Here is a 16,406-nt window from a genome sequence, read left to right as displayed (position 1 = left end):
TCTGGAAGTTGCCAAGTTTGAGTAACTCTCTGGTTTAAAAGAAGAATCTGCGGGCCGGGGTGAAGGGTTGGCAGAGGGAGAAAAAAAGGATTTGCACGCGTGGCATCTTTAAATAACTAAGGTCCACCCGCAAATGTATCCTTTGGAGCAAAGGTCTCTCCAACCTTGAAAACTTTTAAGACTTGTGGACTTCAACTCCCAGAGTTCCTCAGCTAGCAAAGCAGCAGCAAAGCTGGTTGAGGAACTCTGGGAGTTGAAGTCCACAAGTCTTTAATGTGGCCAAGGTTGGAGAGACCTCTGCTTTGGAAGAACAGGGACCGAGATTACAGATTATTAGCAGAGTTGGAAGGGACTTTATAGGTCATCTAGTCCAACCCCCCCCCCCCTACACACACACACACTCAAGGGGATAGTTCTCAGAAAGTTCCTCCTCATTTCTAGGTTGAATCTCTCCTTGGCCAGTTTCCATTCATTATTCCTTGCCTGGTCTTCAGGTGCTTTGGCATCAGGTGCTTGGCCCTCTCCTCTCTATGGCAGCCCCTCAAATATTGGAACACTGCTATCATGTCCCCCCTGATCCTTCTCTTCACTAGACTAGCCATGCCCAGTTCCTGTAACCATTCTTTATATGTTTTGGCCTCCAATCCCCTAATCATCTTGGTTGCTCTTCTCTGCACTTTTTCTAGAGCCTCAACATCTTTTTATAGTGTGGTGACCAAAAGTGGATGCAGCATTCTAGGTGTGGTCTTACTAAGGCTTTATAGAGTGGTATTAGTACCTCACTTGATTTTGATTGTGACCCTCTGTTAATGCAATTTAGGATGGTATTGTCTTTTTTGGCTGCTGCTGCACACCAAAGAAATAACTTTAATATATATTTATTTTTGTGCAATAAAATAACGCATCCCAGGGCTTTTTCTCCGGATCGGTGTGTGGAACTCTATGTTCTTCTCCCCCACCAAAAATAAAGTTTGACAGAGACTAGAGTCAAATTTATTTTCCAAATTCCCCTTATTTCTCCCCTTCCACCGTTCTGCACAACTCAACAACCAGCGCACGACCGGGCGATGCTCATCACAAAGGGGACACTAGGAAGGAAGGGAGGGAGGGAGGGAGGAAGGAAGGAAGGAAAAATCCAAACAGTTTTCACGTTTGAGAGCGCAGGCGCCTGCAAATTGTACTTTTTCTGTTGCATTTTGGAACTTGTAGTTTTAACGTCCTTCAACAGTATACGTTCCTTGATTGGCTAACCCCAAACTACATCTCCCAGAATGCAAAGCTCTTCCGGAAGAGCTCCGGCTATAATTAGTTACTTACATAGATGTGTTTTGGTTCGTTTGTTTTTAACGGTGGCGGCGATATAAATTACCCAGTTTCAAAAATCTAAACGTGATTCAGACTAAAGGAAGATTTAGGATCTAGGTTTCCACACTAAAACTGAAGCTGGGATGCATACAATGATATAATTCGCCCCCTAATTAAAATTCAAAATATGAACCAATTATTTGGGCAGAAAAAAGTGGCACTTGCTAGTTGGAATTTTTTGAATTTCAAAAAACCGTAACTAGAAAATAAATTTTCAGTAAAATATGTATATTTTTGGTAAAATAATACTATGAAAAGTATCTCACTTCCCTTTAACATATTCATCTGGGTAGTGTTGATATCTGAAGCAATGACTTTTTAAAAATGTATCTCTCTGTTGGTTTTTCATATTGTCCCATTGGGAAGCTTTTATTCATTTAAGAAAGTTAACATCTACCCTTCCATAGATTTACAAGGCATGTGACAAAAATTACAACAAAGAATTACAGCACTAGAAGAGTGATTGGGCTCTTGAATCCAGCCTTCTGTTTGGTGCAGGAATCCAAATTTAAGCAACCCTATACCTGGTTATTATTCTGGTTATAGTTAATTTTCCCATTGCAATGCAAATTGGGAAATTGGGAAAAATGGTTTTCCCAGTTGCAATGTATGGCTGTGAAGGTTGGACCATAAGAAAGGCTGAGCGCCAAAAAAATGAGGCCTTTGGACTATGGTGCTTGAGAAGACTCCTGCGAAGTCCCTTGGACTGCAAGGCGATCAAACCGGGGAAATCAATCCGCACTGCTCTTTAGAAGGCCAGATCCTGAAGATGAAACTCAATACTTTGACCACCTAATGAGAAGAAAGGACTCACAGGAGAAGAGCCTAATGCTGGGAAAGACTGAGGGCAAAAGTAGAAAGGGATGACAGAGAATGAGGTGGCTGGATGGAGTTACTGAAGCAGTAGGCGTGAGCTTAAATGGACTCCAGAGGATGGTAGAGGACAGGAAGGTCTAGATGAACATTGTCCATGGGGTCACGACGGGTTGGACACGACTTCGCAACTAACAACAAGGTTAGTTTTGTAGCCTTTTATTGAACATATCCAGATAAGGACAGCCCAGAGCTTCTTGTGTAATAATAATTAAAAGATGGTGACTGTCAGACATATGAATCTAAGAATAAGTTTATTTAATCTATGTGGAAATTAAATTGAATTTAAAACTGGATTTCACAACTGGGGGTCCACGAGAGGCCACTAAGAGTTCCCTGGGAGATCATGCTTTACAGTTCATTTAGTGACACTTGGAAGTTACAACAGCACTGAAAAAAAGTGATGTGATCGAAATCCAGACATTTGGCAACTGATTCATATTTATGACGGTTGCAGTGTCATGGGTTGCAGTGTCATGGGGTCGTGTGATCACCTTTTGTGAGCTTCTCACAAGCAAAGTAAATGAGGAATCCAGATTCACTTAACAACTGTGATATTAACTTAACTGCAGTTATTCACTTAACCGTAGCAAGAAAGATAGTAAAATAGGGAAACTCATTTCACAGATGTCTCACTTCGCAACAGAAATTTGGGGTTTAATTGAAGACTAGCTGGTTGTTGTTTTTTAAATGAACAAAACCCCTCCAATCTCCAACACTGGGTTGGTTCCCTTGAGCAAAGCAAAAGCAAAGGAAGAAGTGAGGATATCATACCCTCAGAGTCAGACTCAGCTGCAGGCTACTTCAGTCACTCACTTGCCCCCCTCATTTCCTGGCAATTTCTCCTGGGATCTCTGCATTCCACTGAAGTGTGCAACTCACAAGTAAACAGCAAGATATTGAACTAAGCAGCAAAGCTTAAGGGAAGATTGGCAACAGCTGTGCATGTCAGGCAAGGAGGCGATTTAAGCCTCTCCAAGTTTTCCCTTACTGCAAGCAACTTGAGCACCTGCCTTTGCATTCTGTGACTCTTGCCTGGAATCTAATTATGTATGACCCCGGCACGTTAATTAACAAAGACTTTCTCTCTCCCTTGACTTGGCATCGTAAATCTTCAGCTTGACCTTGGTCAGCTCGACTCCGAATTCACCTTTGCTCAGCTAAGTTCTTATCTGCAAGTAATTGCTGGTTTTTCTGACTTGGCTTTTTTCTCTGCTCGTTCTCTTGCTGTCCAGCTGTTTGAAACAAGTCCTCGAATTCTATCTTTAACACTGTGTGCGCATATGTCTGGCTTCTAAAAGGGTGCTAAGAAAGCCACGATGCTAAAAGAGAAGGGGAGAAGGAGGGAGGAGTAGCAGATGGTGAGGCAGCACAGAAGAGTGTGAGATGCTGCTAGGAACTTCATACTGGGGCTCCTTGCTGTGGTCTTGCACACCTTTCTGCAAATGCAGTGATGAGGGGAGGAGGCTCCGTCTCAGGATAGGCACAAGAGGTCTGGGCAGGACTCTAGCAGCAACAGGTGCACACCTGTCTTCTGCAGGTGCAGCAGCCCAAGGGGCTGCTTTGCCTTGGGGTGGATGCTAGAGACCAAGGGCTTGCCAGAAGCAGAATCAATCCATAAAGCAGGAGAAAGGAAAATGTTTTATTCTTTATTTTTAGTTTAACTGTTACTACATATATAAAGGACCAGATAAGGAATGTAATAATTTTGTAACTTCGGTCCTACATTTGAGCTGGATTCATGGATTCCCCAAGACCTGAAAAAAATGTTTTGAGGGTCCCTCTGGGCTCTAAAGGTTGTAAAAACATGCTCTGGAGCATATAAATAGGATTGATTAACTTCAAATGTCTTTTTTAATGTTATTTTGAGGACTTTTTTAAATTGTCGGTTTTAATCCAGTTTGAGGTACCTAGAGAGTCCCATCTGTAACTTGGGGGCATCCATGTAAATTGAATAAACAGTAAATGTTCGGAACAAGAAAAGGGAAATTGCAAGTATCCACGTATTTAGTTTGGACCCCAAAACTGGCGTTAAAAAGAAGTTCACTTGAATAGCTTAGAGAAGATGATGGGGAATTGTGTTGAACAAGTGCCAAGTATCAGATTCATTTGGATCTGCACTATTTTGCAGAAACATCGCTGGTATTCAAGCTCTAATCATTCTGAAGTGTCAACAAGTCTGAATAATTATTAGGATCATAATTCTTATGAGTGCTCAACATGGATATGGTGTTTTCTTCTGTTCATGTTAATCCTACTGCATTCATTCAGGCGAAGCTATTGTTTTGATTACTATATACAGTTAATGCTCGATTTATGACCACAATTGGGTTGGAACAGAATTTCGATTGCTAAGCCAGGTTTTTTTTTAGAGAATTGTACCTGATTTTATGACCTGTTTTGCCACAGTTAAGTAAATCAGTGCAGTTAAGTGAATCATGAAGTCTTTAAGCATCTTGCCCCTCTCCCCCCCGCCCCGCCCTTTGACTTTGCTTGTGGGATGCTGGCTGGGAAGATTGCCAATGGTATAATCACATAACCAAGGATGTTGCACCAGGGGTGGGCTGCTGGGGGTTCGCATGGGTTCAGGCAATCCTCTAGCTACGATTCTGCCCAATTCGGTGAACCCCCAAATGCCACCCCTGGTTGATCACGCCCACCCCCATCCAGGAGACTCCATGCGGCCCCTTCATCATGCCAGGTAAGTGCAGAGCCTGCATGGAGTCTCGGAGAGGGCGAAAAATGGTCCTATTGGAAGTTCTGGAAGTCCAGAAACGGGCCCGTTTCCAGCCTCGGAAAGGCCTCCGGATCCCAGGGGAAGCAGTTTTCGCCTTCCTGGAGGCTCGAGAAAAGGCATCCAGAGCCTGGGGAGGGCGAAAACACCCACCCACCCCATCCCCGTGGTGCAGGAGACCAACTAGGCCACATCCACCCAGCAAGGTGGCAGCGAACTCGTTGCTGCAATTTTTGAAGCCCACCCCTGTGCTGGACCTATCATAAACACATGCCAGTTGCCAAGTGCCTGAATTTGGGTCACATGACCCTGTGGATGCTATGACAGTCCTCTAAGTACAACAGTGCCATTGTAAGTTTTTGCGGTGGTTAAATGGTTGTAAATTGAATGTGGGATACCAACCTTAGGAAAGTACAGCAATTTAGATATTCAGTCCCAAAGTTCTTCTGGCCATCCAGAAGAGGTCACTTTTGGGCCATAAACATGAACTTATTAGTACCAAAGTGCAGTACAATATAAATGAACACTCTCTTGTTGACCAAGTATTTTTAGAAGCTAGTAAGGACCAATCTCATGAATAAACCTTTGCTCCTTCATGTAAAGAACTACAGTAAATTGATTTTGTGTCATTAACTTGGTGTCAGCTCTTAGAAACATGTGTATAGAGTTAAAGGACAAAATAGTGAATACTGAAAAGGAACAACTGATTATTATTGAAAACTAATGATATTTCTCTGGAAAATACAAATGCTAGTAGCAAACATACAACTTAATCAGAAAATCACTTTGTTAATTTTAAATTAAAGTTATATAGATATTCATTTTCACAATAAATGTATGTTACCCTACTTCCAAAGCAGGTGCTCAAAAGAAGGTAACACATTTTAATTGCTGTTAAGAATTGATCCAAAGTTAAGCCCTTTGAACATCTTAGTGAATTAAGTGCTTTGAAGCGGCATTCTGCATCTGATTACTCAGATAAAAATCCTTCTGAATTCAGCAGGCTTCACTATATGTGTCTGTGGCATAATAAACTCTGCTAAAATTAATGGTATTTAGCGTATACATGCTTGCACTATAATTTACATGCTGAATAAAATTTATACAATTATACAATAGCAGAGTTGGAAGGGACCTTGGAGGTCTTCTAGTGCAACCCCCTGCCTAGGCAGGAAACCCTATACTGTTTCAGACAAATGGTTATCCAACATCTTCTTAAAGACTTCCAGTGTTGGGGCATTCACAACTTCTGGAGGCAAGTTGTTCCACTGATTAATTGTTCTAACTGTCAGGAAATTTCTCCTCAGTTCTAAGTTTCTTCCCTCCTTGATTAGTTTCCGCCCATTGCTTCTTGTCCTGCCCTCAGGTGCTTTGGAGAATAGCTTGACTCCCTCTTCTCTGTGACAGCCCCTGAGATATTGGAACACTGCTATCATGTCTCCCCTAGTCCTTCTTTCTCTTTAACTAAACATACCCAGTTCCTGCAACTGTTCTTCATATATTTTAGTCTCCAGTCCCCTAATCACCTTTGTTGCTCTTCTCTGAACTCTTTCTAGAGTCTCCACATCTTTTCTACATCGTGGCGACCAAAACTGGATGCAGTATTCCAAGTGTGGCCTTACCAAGGCATTATAAAGTGGTATTAACACTCCAAGGGATCTTGATTCTATCTCTCTGTTTATGCAGCCTAGAACTGTGTTGGCTTTTTTGGCAGCTGCTGCACACTGCTGGCTCATATTTAAATGGTTGTCCACTAGGACTTCAAATTTTTAACTGATGTTTATAAAGTTATAGAAACCCCATAGAATAATTTCCTATTGGAAGCACTGCCAGTGTTAAATGTTGTAAATGAAGAAAAAAAAAAGTCTAAATCAGTGTGTGGACTTTCTCAGCATTCTGTTAAAATTGCCAAGGTTGAGAAACAATGGTTTACAAAATAAACTAAGATTCTTTTCCAGTATTTTTTTTAATAACATGGATTTTTCTATTGACTGTTTTTTTATTCCATGTGTTTTCCAACGCCCCAACCCCTCTGTTGTTGTTTTTTTGTTTTTTTTTGCCAAATGTTAGATGCAGTAGCAGGAAAGGAAATATTTTATCAATACTCCCATAATCCCAGGCCTTCAAACTAAGCTATAAAATTTAATGAATTAGTCCATTCTTGATATAAGAGTTCCAGGGGCCTATTTCCTTGCTATAAAACCAGTCTGTTCAGCACATACTGCCTCAAGCATTTACTGCCTATGGATCATATCAATGTTTTAAAAAATGAAAGTGGCGTGAGGTAACTCTCCTTGGGTTACCCCAGAATATCATTCTGGGAGGATTTCTTTGATGTTCCAGGGAATAACCCCTTTTGTACTTTCAGGGTCAGACCAATTTCATTCCCATTTCTTCACATGTCTGGTATAGAGTTCAATTTCCTTAGTAATGGAGGTCAGAGCCATTCAGCAAAAAGACATCATTCTCTACAGAAGGATTTCATTTGAAGGAGCTCACACAAATCATAGTCACCCTGAAATCAGTCCCCAGAACAGCCTACTTATAATCCTGGGGAAAGGAGACTGCATTTATTTATTATCAAAATAAGCTGCCCCTGTGAGGCAAGGTATCAATTTTGAAAACATAGTCAAGAAGATATGCAGTCAAGCGATCTCTACTCTCGCGGTAGAGTGAGTTAACACAATATGGTTGGCAAAACGCCACAGGCCCCTTTTGACAATATATCCATTCACCCTGCTGGGCTCTAAAATTAGGGATAAAGCATCTTGAAGAGGCACAAAGAGCCATAAAGCACAAAACTAAAGCATCTTGAGACAAGACTAGGCAAGAACACAAAATATTGCTACCAAAATCTAAAGGACGCGCTATTTCTCTGGGTCCCATGATAATTTCAAACAATCACTTGTTATTTTTACACCTGCAGAGTAGATTCCCTTAATAAAAACACGATGGAGGAGTGGCTATTTGTTTTGTGGCTGTCTATAAGAACATAGATGCAAAGTGGGATTCACATTTTATTTTTCAGATTGGTGGCCACTCTTAGTGATTGTGACCAGAGGTGGTATTCAGCAGGTTCTGACCAGGTCTGTAGAACCGGTAGCAGAAATGTTGAGTAGTTCAGAGAACCGGTTCACCGACAAAAGGGTGAATGACAAAACCGCGCCCGACTAAACCGCGTCGCTGACGTCATCAACAGGGCGACAACAGCACGGAGACAGAAGCACACTGTAAACCCTAAACCTAACCCTAAACCTAACCCTAAACCTAACTCTAAACCTAACCCTTAACCTAACCCTTATTTTCCCTGCAGCAGTGGGAGCAAGGAAAAGATCAGTGGTATTCTGGAGAACCGGTAGCGGAACTTTTGAGTAGTTCGGAGAACCAGTAAATACCATCTCTGGCTGGCCCCGCCCCCATCTATTCTATGCCTCCCGAGTCCCAGCTGATTGGGAGGGAATGGGGATTTTGCAGTAACCTTCCCCTGGAGAGGGGAGGGAATGGAGATTTTACAGTATCCTTTCCCTGAAGTGGGGAGGGAATGGAGATTTTACAGTACCCTTCCCCTGTCATGCCCACCAAGCCACGCCCACAGAACTGGTAGTAAACATTTTTGAATCCCACCACTGTAATGAACCCCCAGGAGTGCCATGTGAACTTGACATTAAAAGAGGCTCCAATCACCCCACCGCCCCTAACTTTTGAGATCCCTACTGCTTTACACGCTACCACCCCAACTGATCTTTGCTATGTCCTTGCTCCCATTGCTGCTAAGATTGCCCCACCTTGGCAGTTGGTGAGATAATTGCTGGCCATGTGAGGCCATTTCCTCAGGGCTCACAAGAAAACCATTGGGCCCCTGAGGAAAAAAGACTCAAGCAGCCAGCAATAGCCTCTCAAAGGCAGGGCCAGCATGTTCAGTCTGCAATGAAGCAAGAAGACGGTGAAGGTCAGCTAGGTTGACAGGAGCCATGGAATACAAGGGAGCAAAAGAGCAGGGAAAATAAGTGGGTAGGAGGAGTTGAAGTGCCTCACTGTTGTCCTCACCTCACTGTTGTGAGGGTGGGCTGCCAAGGGCCCAAATTTTGTTCATGAGGGCACTGCAATGCCTATAACTTTGGGGACTGGTTGTGAGTCCCTTCATTCAGCATCACTGTAACCTCGAACAGTCGCTAAACGGAATGATCATAAGTTGAGGTTTACCTATACAACTATTTATGTTCTCTCAATTTGAAGACTACAACTTGAAGGCAATTTTTGAAGAAGCTTTGCCGTTTCAGGAATGGCAAACTGTTCTGGGATCTCATATTTACCAACTGTGGTATGAATCAGCAGAAGACCTCCATATCCACAATAGCAAACTAGAGGATCCTCATAAATATAATTGATCCAATCAGGAAGTTTACATTCTGCTAGCAGGTTGGAGGTTTAGTTTGGCAGATTAGATCAGACCGTGGTTTTAGTAACAGAATTATTTTTCCTTATCTAAGATAGTTTTGAAAAACCTGGCAGTAACAATATTTCTTGTCCCAAAAGGAAGATGAGCATATATTGATTATGAATTATTAGACCATAATGTAAGACCTTTGTAAAATCAATCAAAATATGAAATTATTGCATCTGCAATTTTCATCAATTACAGTTGAAGGAAATTGGGAGTATAGCACAGCAAGGAGGTTGGGACTAAATGCTGATCAGATTTAAAAAAGTATTTGAAAAGTATCTTACTATGGTTTATCTAATTGACTCGTTCTAATTTTTAGCCATTTTTCGCCTACAATACCCACTCCTTCCCTTACTTATAGTGAAACTATGATTCCAACTTACCTTTTGATCTAATTCAGTTTTCCCTTCCATGCTACCTTGAGACATGAAATAGTTGTTCTTTTTTTCTGATCTATCTAGCTTATTTGCATACTGGACTGTGATTGGTTGTAATGAACAATGTTTTGAAAAGGGGATTCTTTGTGTAATAATCACTGCACATCACAGTTATCTCTATGATGCAGCATATTTAGATGAAAAGTGGCCCTAGGCTATTCCACTTATGGGGCCCTTTCACCTCCCATTTTTAAGTTTGTAAATTACATGAGAGACAATAAAATACATCATTACTATGATATATATCGCTGCCACGCTGGTTCCTTCGCGCCCCTCCCACTCCCTCTGCCTCCTTAGACCTCCACGCAAGAGCGGCGGAGCGAATGAGCGGCCACAGCCGTCGTTGCTTTTAAATGAGGCTCCGCTCGCTGCTCATCCTGCTCCTTCTTCCTCCTCCTCCTCCTCCCCTTCCACCCTGAGCAGCAGCAGCGGCAGCCGAGCCGGGAAAGGGGCGCTTTGGCAGGGCTTCCACAGCGCCCCCAAGGACCGCTGACCTCGCGCCGCCGCTTCTTCTTCTTCCCCGGCCTTCCCAGTTAGCTTGCTTGAAGCTCCGAGGAGGCGGGAGGAGGGTCGCAGGAGTGGAAGTGGGGGGGAGGTCTCCCCGGCCGGGAAGAGCTGAGAGGCTGCCGGCCCCTTTCGCAGGAAAGTTAACTTTTCTTGGCGAAATCCTGCCCCCCCCGCGTGGGTGAGTGGTCGGCTGTCCTCTTCCCGTAAGCCGCCCGGAGTTACCTGTGTGTGAGGTGGGCTGCCCTATGCATTTGCGTGTGTGCGCTGGAGAGAGAGTGAAAAAGAGAGGGAGAAATAATTATATTAATTAGATAGATCAGTGTTTCTCCACCTTGGAGACTTGAAAGTGTGTGGACTTCAACCAGAAAGGGAGTTGGGAGAAAGGGAGAAAGGAGGAGAGAATGAAAGGAAGATGGGGGAAAGAAGAAAGAGGTAAGGAGAGGAGGATGGAAAGGAGAGAAAGAGGGGGAGAGAGGGTAGAAAGGGGAAGAGGAAGAGCAGGAGTAGGAGAAAGGTAAGGGAAGAAGGAAGGGGAAGGAGAGGAGGAAAGTAGAGAAGAGAGGGAGGGAGAAAGGAAAGGGAAAGGAAAGGAGGATGGAAGGGAGAGAAAAGGAAGGAGAGAGGATAGGAAAGGAAAGAGGAAGAGCAGGAGCAAAGGAGAGGTAAGGGAAGAAGGAAGGGGAAGGAGAGGAGGAAGGAAGAAAGTAGAGAAGGGAGAGAGGGTGAAAAGAAAGAGGTAAGGAGAGGAGATGGAAAGGAGAGAAAGAGGAGGAGAGAGGGTAGGAAGGGGATGAGGAAGAGCAGGAGTAGGAGAAAGGTACAGGAAGAAGGAAGGGAAAGGAGAGCAGGAAGGAAGAAAGTAGAGAAGGGAGGAAGGGAGAAAAGAAAGGGAAAATAAGGTGGTGTTATAACAGGAGGAAGGGGTGGTAAACAAAGCAACCCAAACTGTATATTATAACCTATTAAATGAAATAATAAATGTATAAGAATGATAAATGTTAAAACACTTGTAACCAAACGACATGCTATATGTGATGATGGGTTTTTTTCTTTTTGTTTTGTTTTGTTTTTATTGTTGTGGGTATGTGTCGTCTATGTAACAAAAAATAAATAAATAAAATAATTTTTTTTAAAAAGGTGGAGAAACACTGAGATAGATGATAATGAGATGAGGGAGGGAGAGGGAGAAACAGAGAGAGACCATAACTAGATAGACAGATAGGCAGGCAGATAGACCGATGGATAGAGAGAAAGAGAGAGAGATAGGTAGGCAAGCAGATAGATGGATGGAGAAAGAGAGGGGGAAAGAGGGAGAGGGATACCATAACTAGATAGGCAGGCAGATAGACAGCCAGACGGATGGATGAATAGAGAGAGAGAGGATGTATATAATTAAGGTGACCAGACGTCCCTAGCGAGGTCGCGGGCTGGCAGTAACCACCGCGGCCTAGGGCCCCCCCCCGGTCAATGGTGTCCCTCTTTACCAATCTGAAAATCTGGTCACCTTAAATTACAGCCAAGTATAATCTGTGTTAAATATCTATAGGTGATTGATCATACCTTCATTCTTTTATTTATTTTACTGGGCTTATGGGCGCTTCCCATCGTAAAACATTCTGAGCAACATAGAGCTAATAACAGGTGAAACTCGAAAAATTAGAATATCATGCAAAAGTTCATTTATTTCAGTAATGCAACTTAAAAAGTGAAACTAATATATGAAATAAGACTCATTACATGCAAAGCAAGATTTGTTATAATTGTGATGATTATGGCGTACAGCTCATGAAAATGTGACTGTGGAGATGTTCTGTTGGTTGTGTGAGGACTGGTTGTAAGCACAATTTTCAGTGCTATTGTAACTTTGAATGGCCAATAAAGGAATGGTTATGTGAGGACTACCTGTATTTAATACACCTGCCTCCTGTTTACCCAACAACCATTATACAACAACAATTTCCAATACAACTAAAAGTTAGAGAACTTTCTATCTTTTAGTGGGGAAAGGAATACTTCTATTCAATCTCAGTACAATAAATGCCACCTTTATGCAGTATATTCTGATTTCAATTATTTTTGCTGGATTGTTAAATGAGCAATGATCTGATCAAATTACCTGGGAGAAGCAATATTTTGTATAGAACCTCTACTCTGACACAGTAGTCGCATTGAGTGAAGGTACAAAACTTTCTATGAAGTCGTTCCACTTTTTTTCCCAAACTTCCAGGGCCTTTTTCTTCTCATCAGGTTTCATACTACTGTATCTACAAAGGGAAAAGATTCATTGATAGCAAGATACTTTTGAAGAAACAAATGTAGGCAGCCCTCCTCCCTCTCGCTCCTCCCCCCCCCCCGAAAATCATAATCTTAAAACCTAATACATTTGTATTCAAATAGAAGATACCGAATAAACAGAATACGGCGTGCTTTCCAATTAAACACATTAAAGCCAATTCTCATTTGCACTTAATGGTGACGCCAGGAACATCTTTTTTCTGCCCGCTCATGTGAATGAGGGAAACTGAAGACATCCTTAACTGTGCTGGAATATTCATGATTGGGAGAGACATGATAACAAGGTCAGCCAATGAATAGGCATAGCAACTAAGTCAGCCAATGGGAGTTTAAACAGATCTGAGTCTGTGCTGAGAATTGAAACTGAAACTACTCTATCTGCTCTGAACTCTGAAATGAAACTAACTGTTCTCTCCTGCTTGGGTTCTGCTTGTAATTTTTATCACGTTGAAAGAATCTACTATTGGTATTGTACATTTATTCATCTGTTGTTATGTGTATAAAGTTAATCCAGCTGAATCAGTTATCTTTGTGTGCTTTCTGGATTTGATTTTTCTGCAACAAACTCTGATAAACTGTACCACTTAAAGTAGATTTCTCCCCTCAAATCTGCTAGAATCCATTAGCCATAAAGAGTGTGGATTATAACTCATCAAAAGTTCTTAATATAGTAGCTGTTATGGCCCCAGCCTCAAGCCTTCTCTGTGGCTGCTCCGACCCTCTGGAACGAACTCCCCGTGGAGATTCGAACCCTCACCACCCTCCAGGCCTTCCGCAAAGCCCTTAAAACCTGGCTGTTCAGACAGGCCTGGGGCTAAGAACTATTGCCCCCATCTCGAATTGATATGACTGTTGTGTATTTTAAATTATGTATTGTTTCTGTGTCGTTTTAATTTTCTGTTTGTATCCCCCCTTCCCTGGTTGAGTTGTGAGCCGCCCTGAGTCCCCTTCGGGGGAAAAGGGCAGCATATAAATAAAATCAACATAACATAAAAACATAAGCTCAGAGTAAGAGAAGGAAAAGCTTGAGTCATTGTGATACTACTGTCTATAACACTGGATCAGATTTCTGATGCTGGTGCAGGATCAGGGGTGAGTTTCTGCTGGCGTCACTGCTGGTTTGGTGCTTGCGCGACTTGCCTGACTTGCTCTCAGCACATGTTTGCAGTTGCTTGTAAATAGGTCTGCGCATGTGCAGAACATTAAAAATGTAAAAAAAAAAACATGCCGCGTTGACCAGGGAACCAATTCGGGGGTGTGGCGAACCTGCCATCCCTACCGGTTCGGTGACCCAGTTACAATTTCCACTACCTGTTCACCCGAAACAGTAGCAACCCACCTCTGTGCAGAATCCAATCTGGGTTGGTCGCCAGGACCAAAGGGTTTTGTCTTGTGAGCTTTTGGACATGCTGGAGCCCATTCTCATGGAACTTCTCTCTAATGGAGTATCTAGGATCTGCTAGAGAGACGTTCCATGAGGATGGGCTCCAGCACGAGTCCAAAAGCTTGGAAGATTAAACCTCTGGTCCCGGTGACCAACCCAGATTGGATCCTGCAACATTATTCTGGGACCCATACATTTGTTCTGATGCTGGGCTTGAGGCTAATGTCCAGCAGGTTTCAGGAATTGATCCAAGATCCTTTGGATGCCTTTGCTGAGTCCATCCATTCTATTTTTTTGCTGAACAGATGAGTGCCAGATAGAGGCCCAAAAAGGTTTTAAAAAGCCCTTGCCTTCAAGACAAAAGGTTGGCATGTTGAGGTTTCACACAAACTTTAGTTAAATAGAATCTAGGAGGAACAGAGAGCAATGTCCCATTCATTCTAAATCTTTACTTAAGTATTGGCTCCAGAGGTTCAGAGAGAGAGGAGCAGAAGCAGAGATGGTACCGTAAAAGAGAGATACAGAGAAGGGGAAGATGTGCTCCATTGGGCTTTGAAAGATGTAATAAAAAATAAATCTTACGAATTCAGTAGGACTTTTAGTAGGACTGGCACTCTAGGAAGAAGATGATGGGCACAATAAACAAAAAAAGGGGGAATAATTTGTAGTGCTTGTAGAGTTTCTTTATAGTGTGTGAGGTTGTGAAGAAGACGCCACCTAGTTCCATCCCAAAGTACCTAAATCAGCGATGGCGAACCTTTTTAGGCCCGCGTGCCATAAGCAGGGGGAGTGCAGGGGAGTCGTGAGCGGGCATGCCACACCCATAATGCAATGCGTGTCCCCCGCCCAGCAAGTATGCGTGCATGACAGGGACAAACCCCCCCCCCCAATTTTTTCATGCTTTTTTGCCCTCCCCAGGCTCCAGAAGCTTTATAGGAGCTTGGGGAGGGTGGAAATAGCCTCCCCCCCACCCCGGGAGGGCCTACGGAGGCTTCAGGAGCTTCCCTGAAGGCTCCGGAGCGCAAAAAAACAGCCCTACAAGCAAACCGAAAGTTCGGGAACAGACTTCCAGTTTGCTCATAGGGCCGTTTTTTGTCCTCCGGAGCCTTCAGGGACCTTCTGGAGGCTTCCCTGAAGGCTCTGGAGGATGAAAAAAGGCCCTATGAGCAAAACAGAAGTCACTTCCAGTTTGCTCGTGAGGCCGTTTTTAGTCCTCCAGAGCCTTCAGGGAGCTTCAGGAGGCTTCCCTGAAGGCTCCAGAGGGCTTAAACCGGTCCTACGAGCAAATTGGAAGTCTGTTCCCAAACTTTGGGTTTGCCCGTAGGACCAGGTTTTTGTGCTCTGGAGGCTTCAGGGAAGCTCCTGAAGCCTCCGGAGGGCCTCCCAGGAGGGGGGGGGTGCCCTGACAAATGGCTCCACGTTCACCTGTGGCATGCGTGCCATAGGTTTGCCATCCCAGACCGAAATGTTTTTGGGCCAGCAAACTGTGTATTTTCATTTTTTATGCAAAAAAACCCTATTGTAGCAGGATAGGTGTAGTTTCATATTTGGGTTTCCTATCCAAATTTTGTTGACTCTAAATTCAATGCTGATATAAACTAGGATGGTGATACATGTGAACAGTCTAACTGGCTCTAAATGTTTTCCCTATTTATTGCCCGGTTTGCAGAGGTGCGTTGTTGGGGGTTCGCATGGGTTTAGACAATCCTCGAGCCAAGGTGGCGCAGTGGTTAGAATGCTTTACTGCAGCCATTTCAGCTGACTGTTATCTGCAGTTCGGCTGTTCAAATATCACTGGCTCAGGGTTGACTCACCCTTCCATCCTTCCGAGGTGGGTAAAATGAGGACCCAGACTGTGGGGGCGATATGCTGACTCTGTAAACCTCTTAGAGAGGGCTGAAAGCTCTATGAAGCGGTATATAAGTCTAACTGCTACTGCTATTGCTATAGCTAGGATTCTGTCCAGTTTGGCGAATCCCAAAATGCCATCCCTGGCTGGCCACCCCCACCCACCCCCTTCCAGGAGTTTCCACACGGCCCGTTCATTATGCAGGGCCCATGCAGAGGTTCAGGGGTGGGTGGGTGGGGAAACAGGGCTACTGGAGGTTCTGGAAGTCCAGAAACAGGTCTGTTTCCGGCCTACAGAGGGCCTCTGGAGCCCAGGGGAAGCAGTTTTCGCCCTCCCTGAGGCTTGAGGAAAGCCACCGGAGCCTGGGGAGAGCGGAAAAACACCCCTCCAATCCCTGCTATGGTACAGGAGACCGACTAGGCCACACCCACCCAGCAACGGGGCAGCGAACCCGTTGCTGCAATTTTTGAAGCCCACCCCTGCCTGTTTGGATATATGCTTGTACATAGATGATGTTT

The 16,406-nt window shown here is 43.6% G+C and overlaps 1 protein-coding gene across 1 annotated transcript in view; it reads right to left on the bottom strand.

The window, feature by feature from the left end:
• Positions 1 to 12,506: 12,506 nt before the first annotated feature.
• The window catches only part of ADA2 (adenosine deaminase 2), a 30,770-nt gene continuing 26,870 nt past the window's right edge, over positions 12,507 to 16,406 (bottom strand). The window contains exon 9 of the mRNA XM_032221104.1: positions 12,507 to 12,624. Within this exon, the coding sequence (XP_032076995.1) occupies positions 12,507 to 12,624 (118 nt within the window). The remainder of the gene's footprint in view (positions 12,625 to 16,406) is intronic.

The sequence above is a fragment of the Thamnophis elegans genome, chromosome 7 (assembly GCF_009769535.1).
Source record: "Thamnophis elegans isolate rThaEle1 chromosome 7, rThaEle1.pri, whole genome shotgun sequence".
NCBI classification, from domain to species: Eukaryota; Metazoa; Chordata; class Lepidosauria; order Squamata; family Colubridae; genus Thamnophis; species Thamnophis elegans.
Note: the sequence above shows the minus strand (reverse complement) of the source record. Positions and strands in the feature narration are given on the sequence as shown.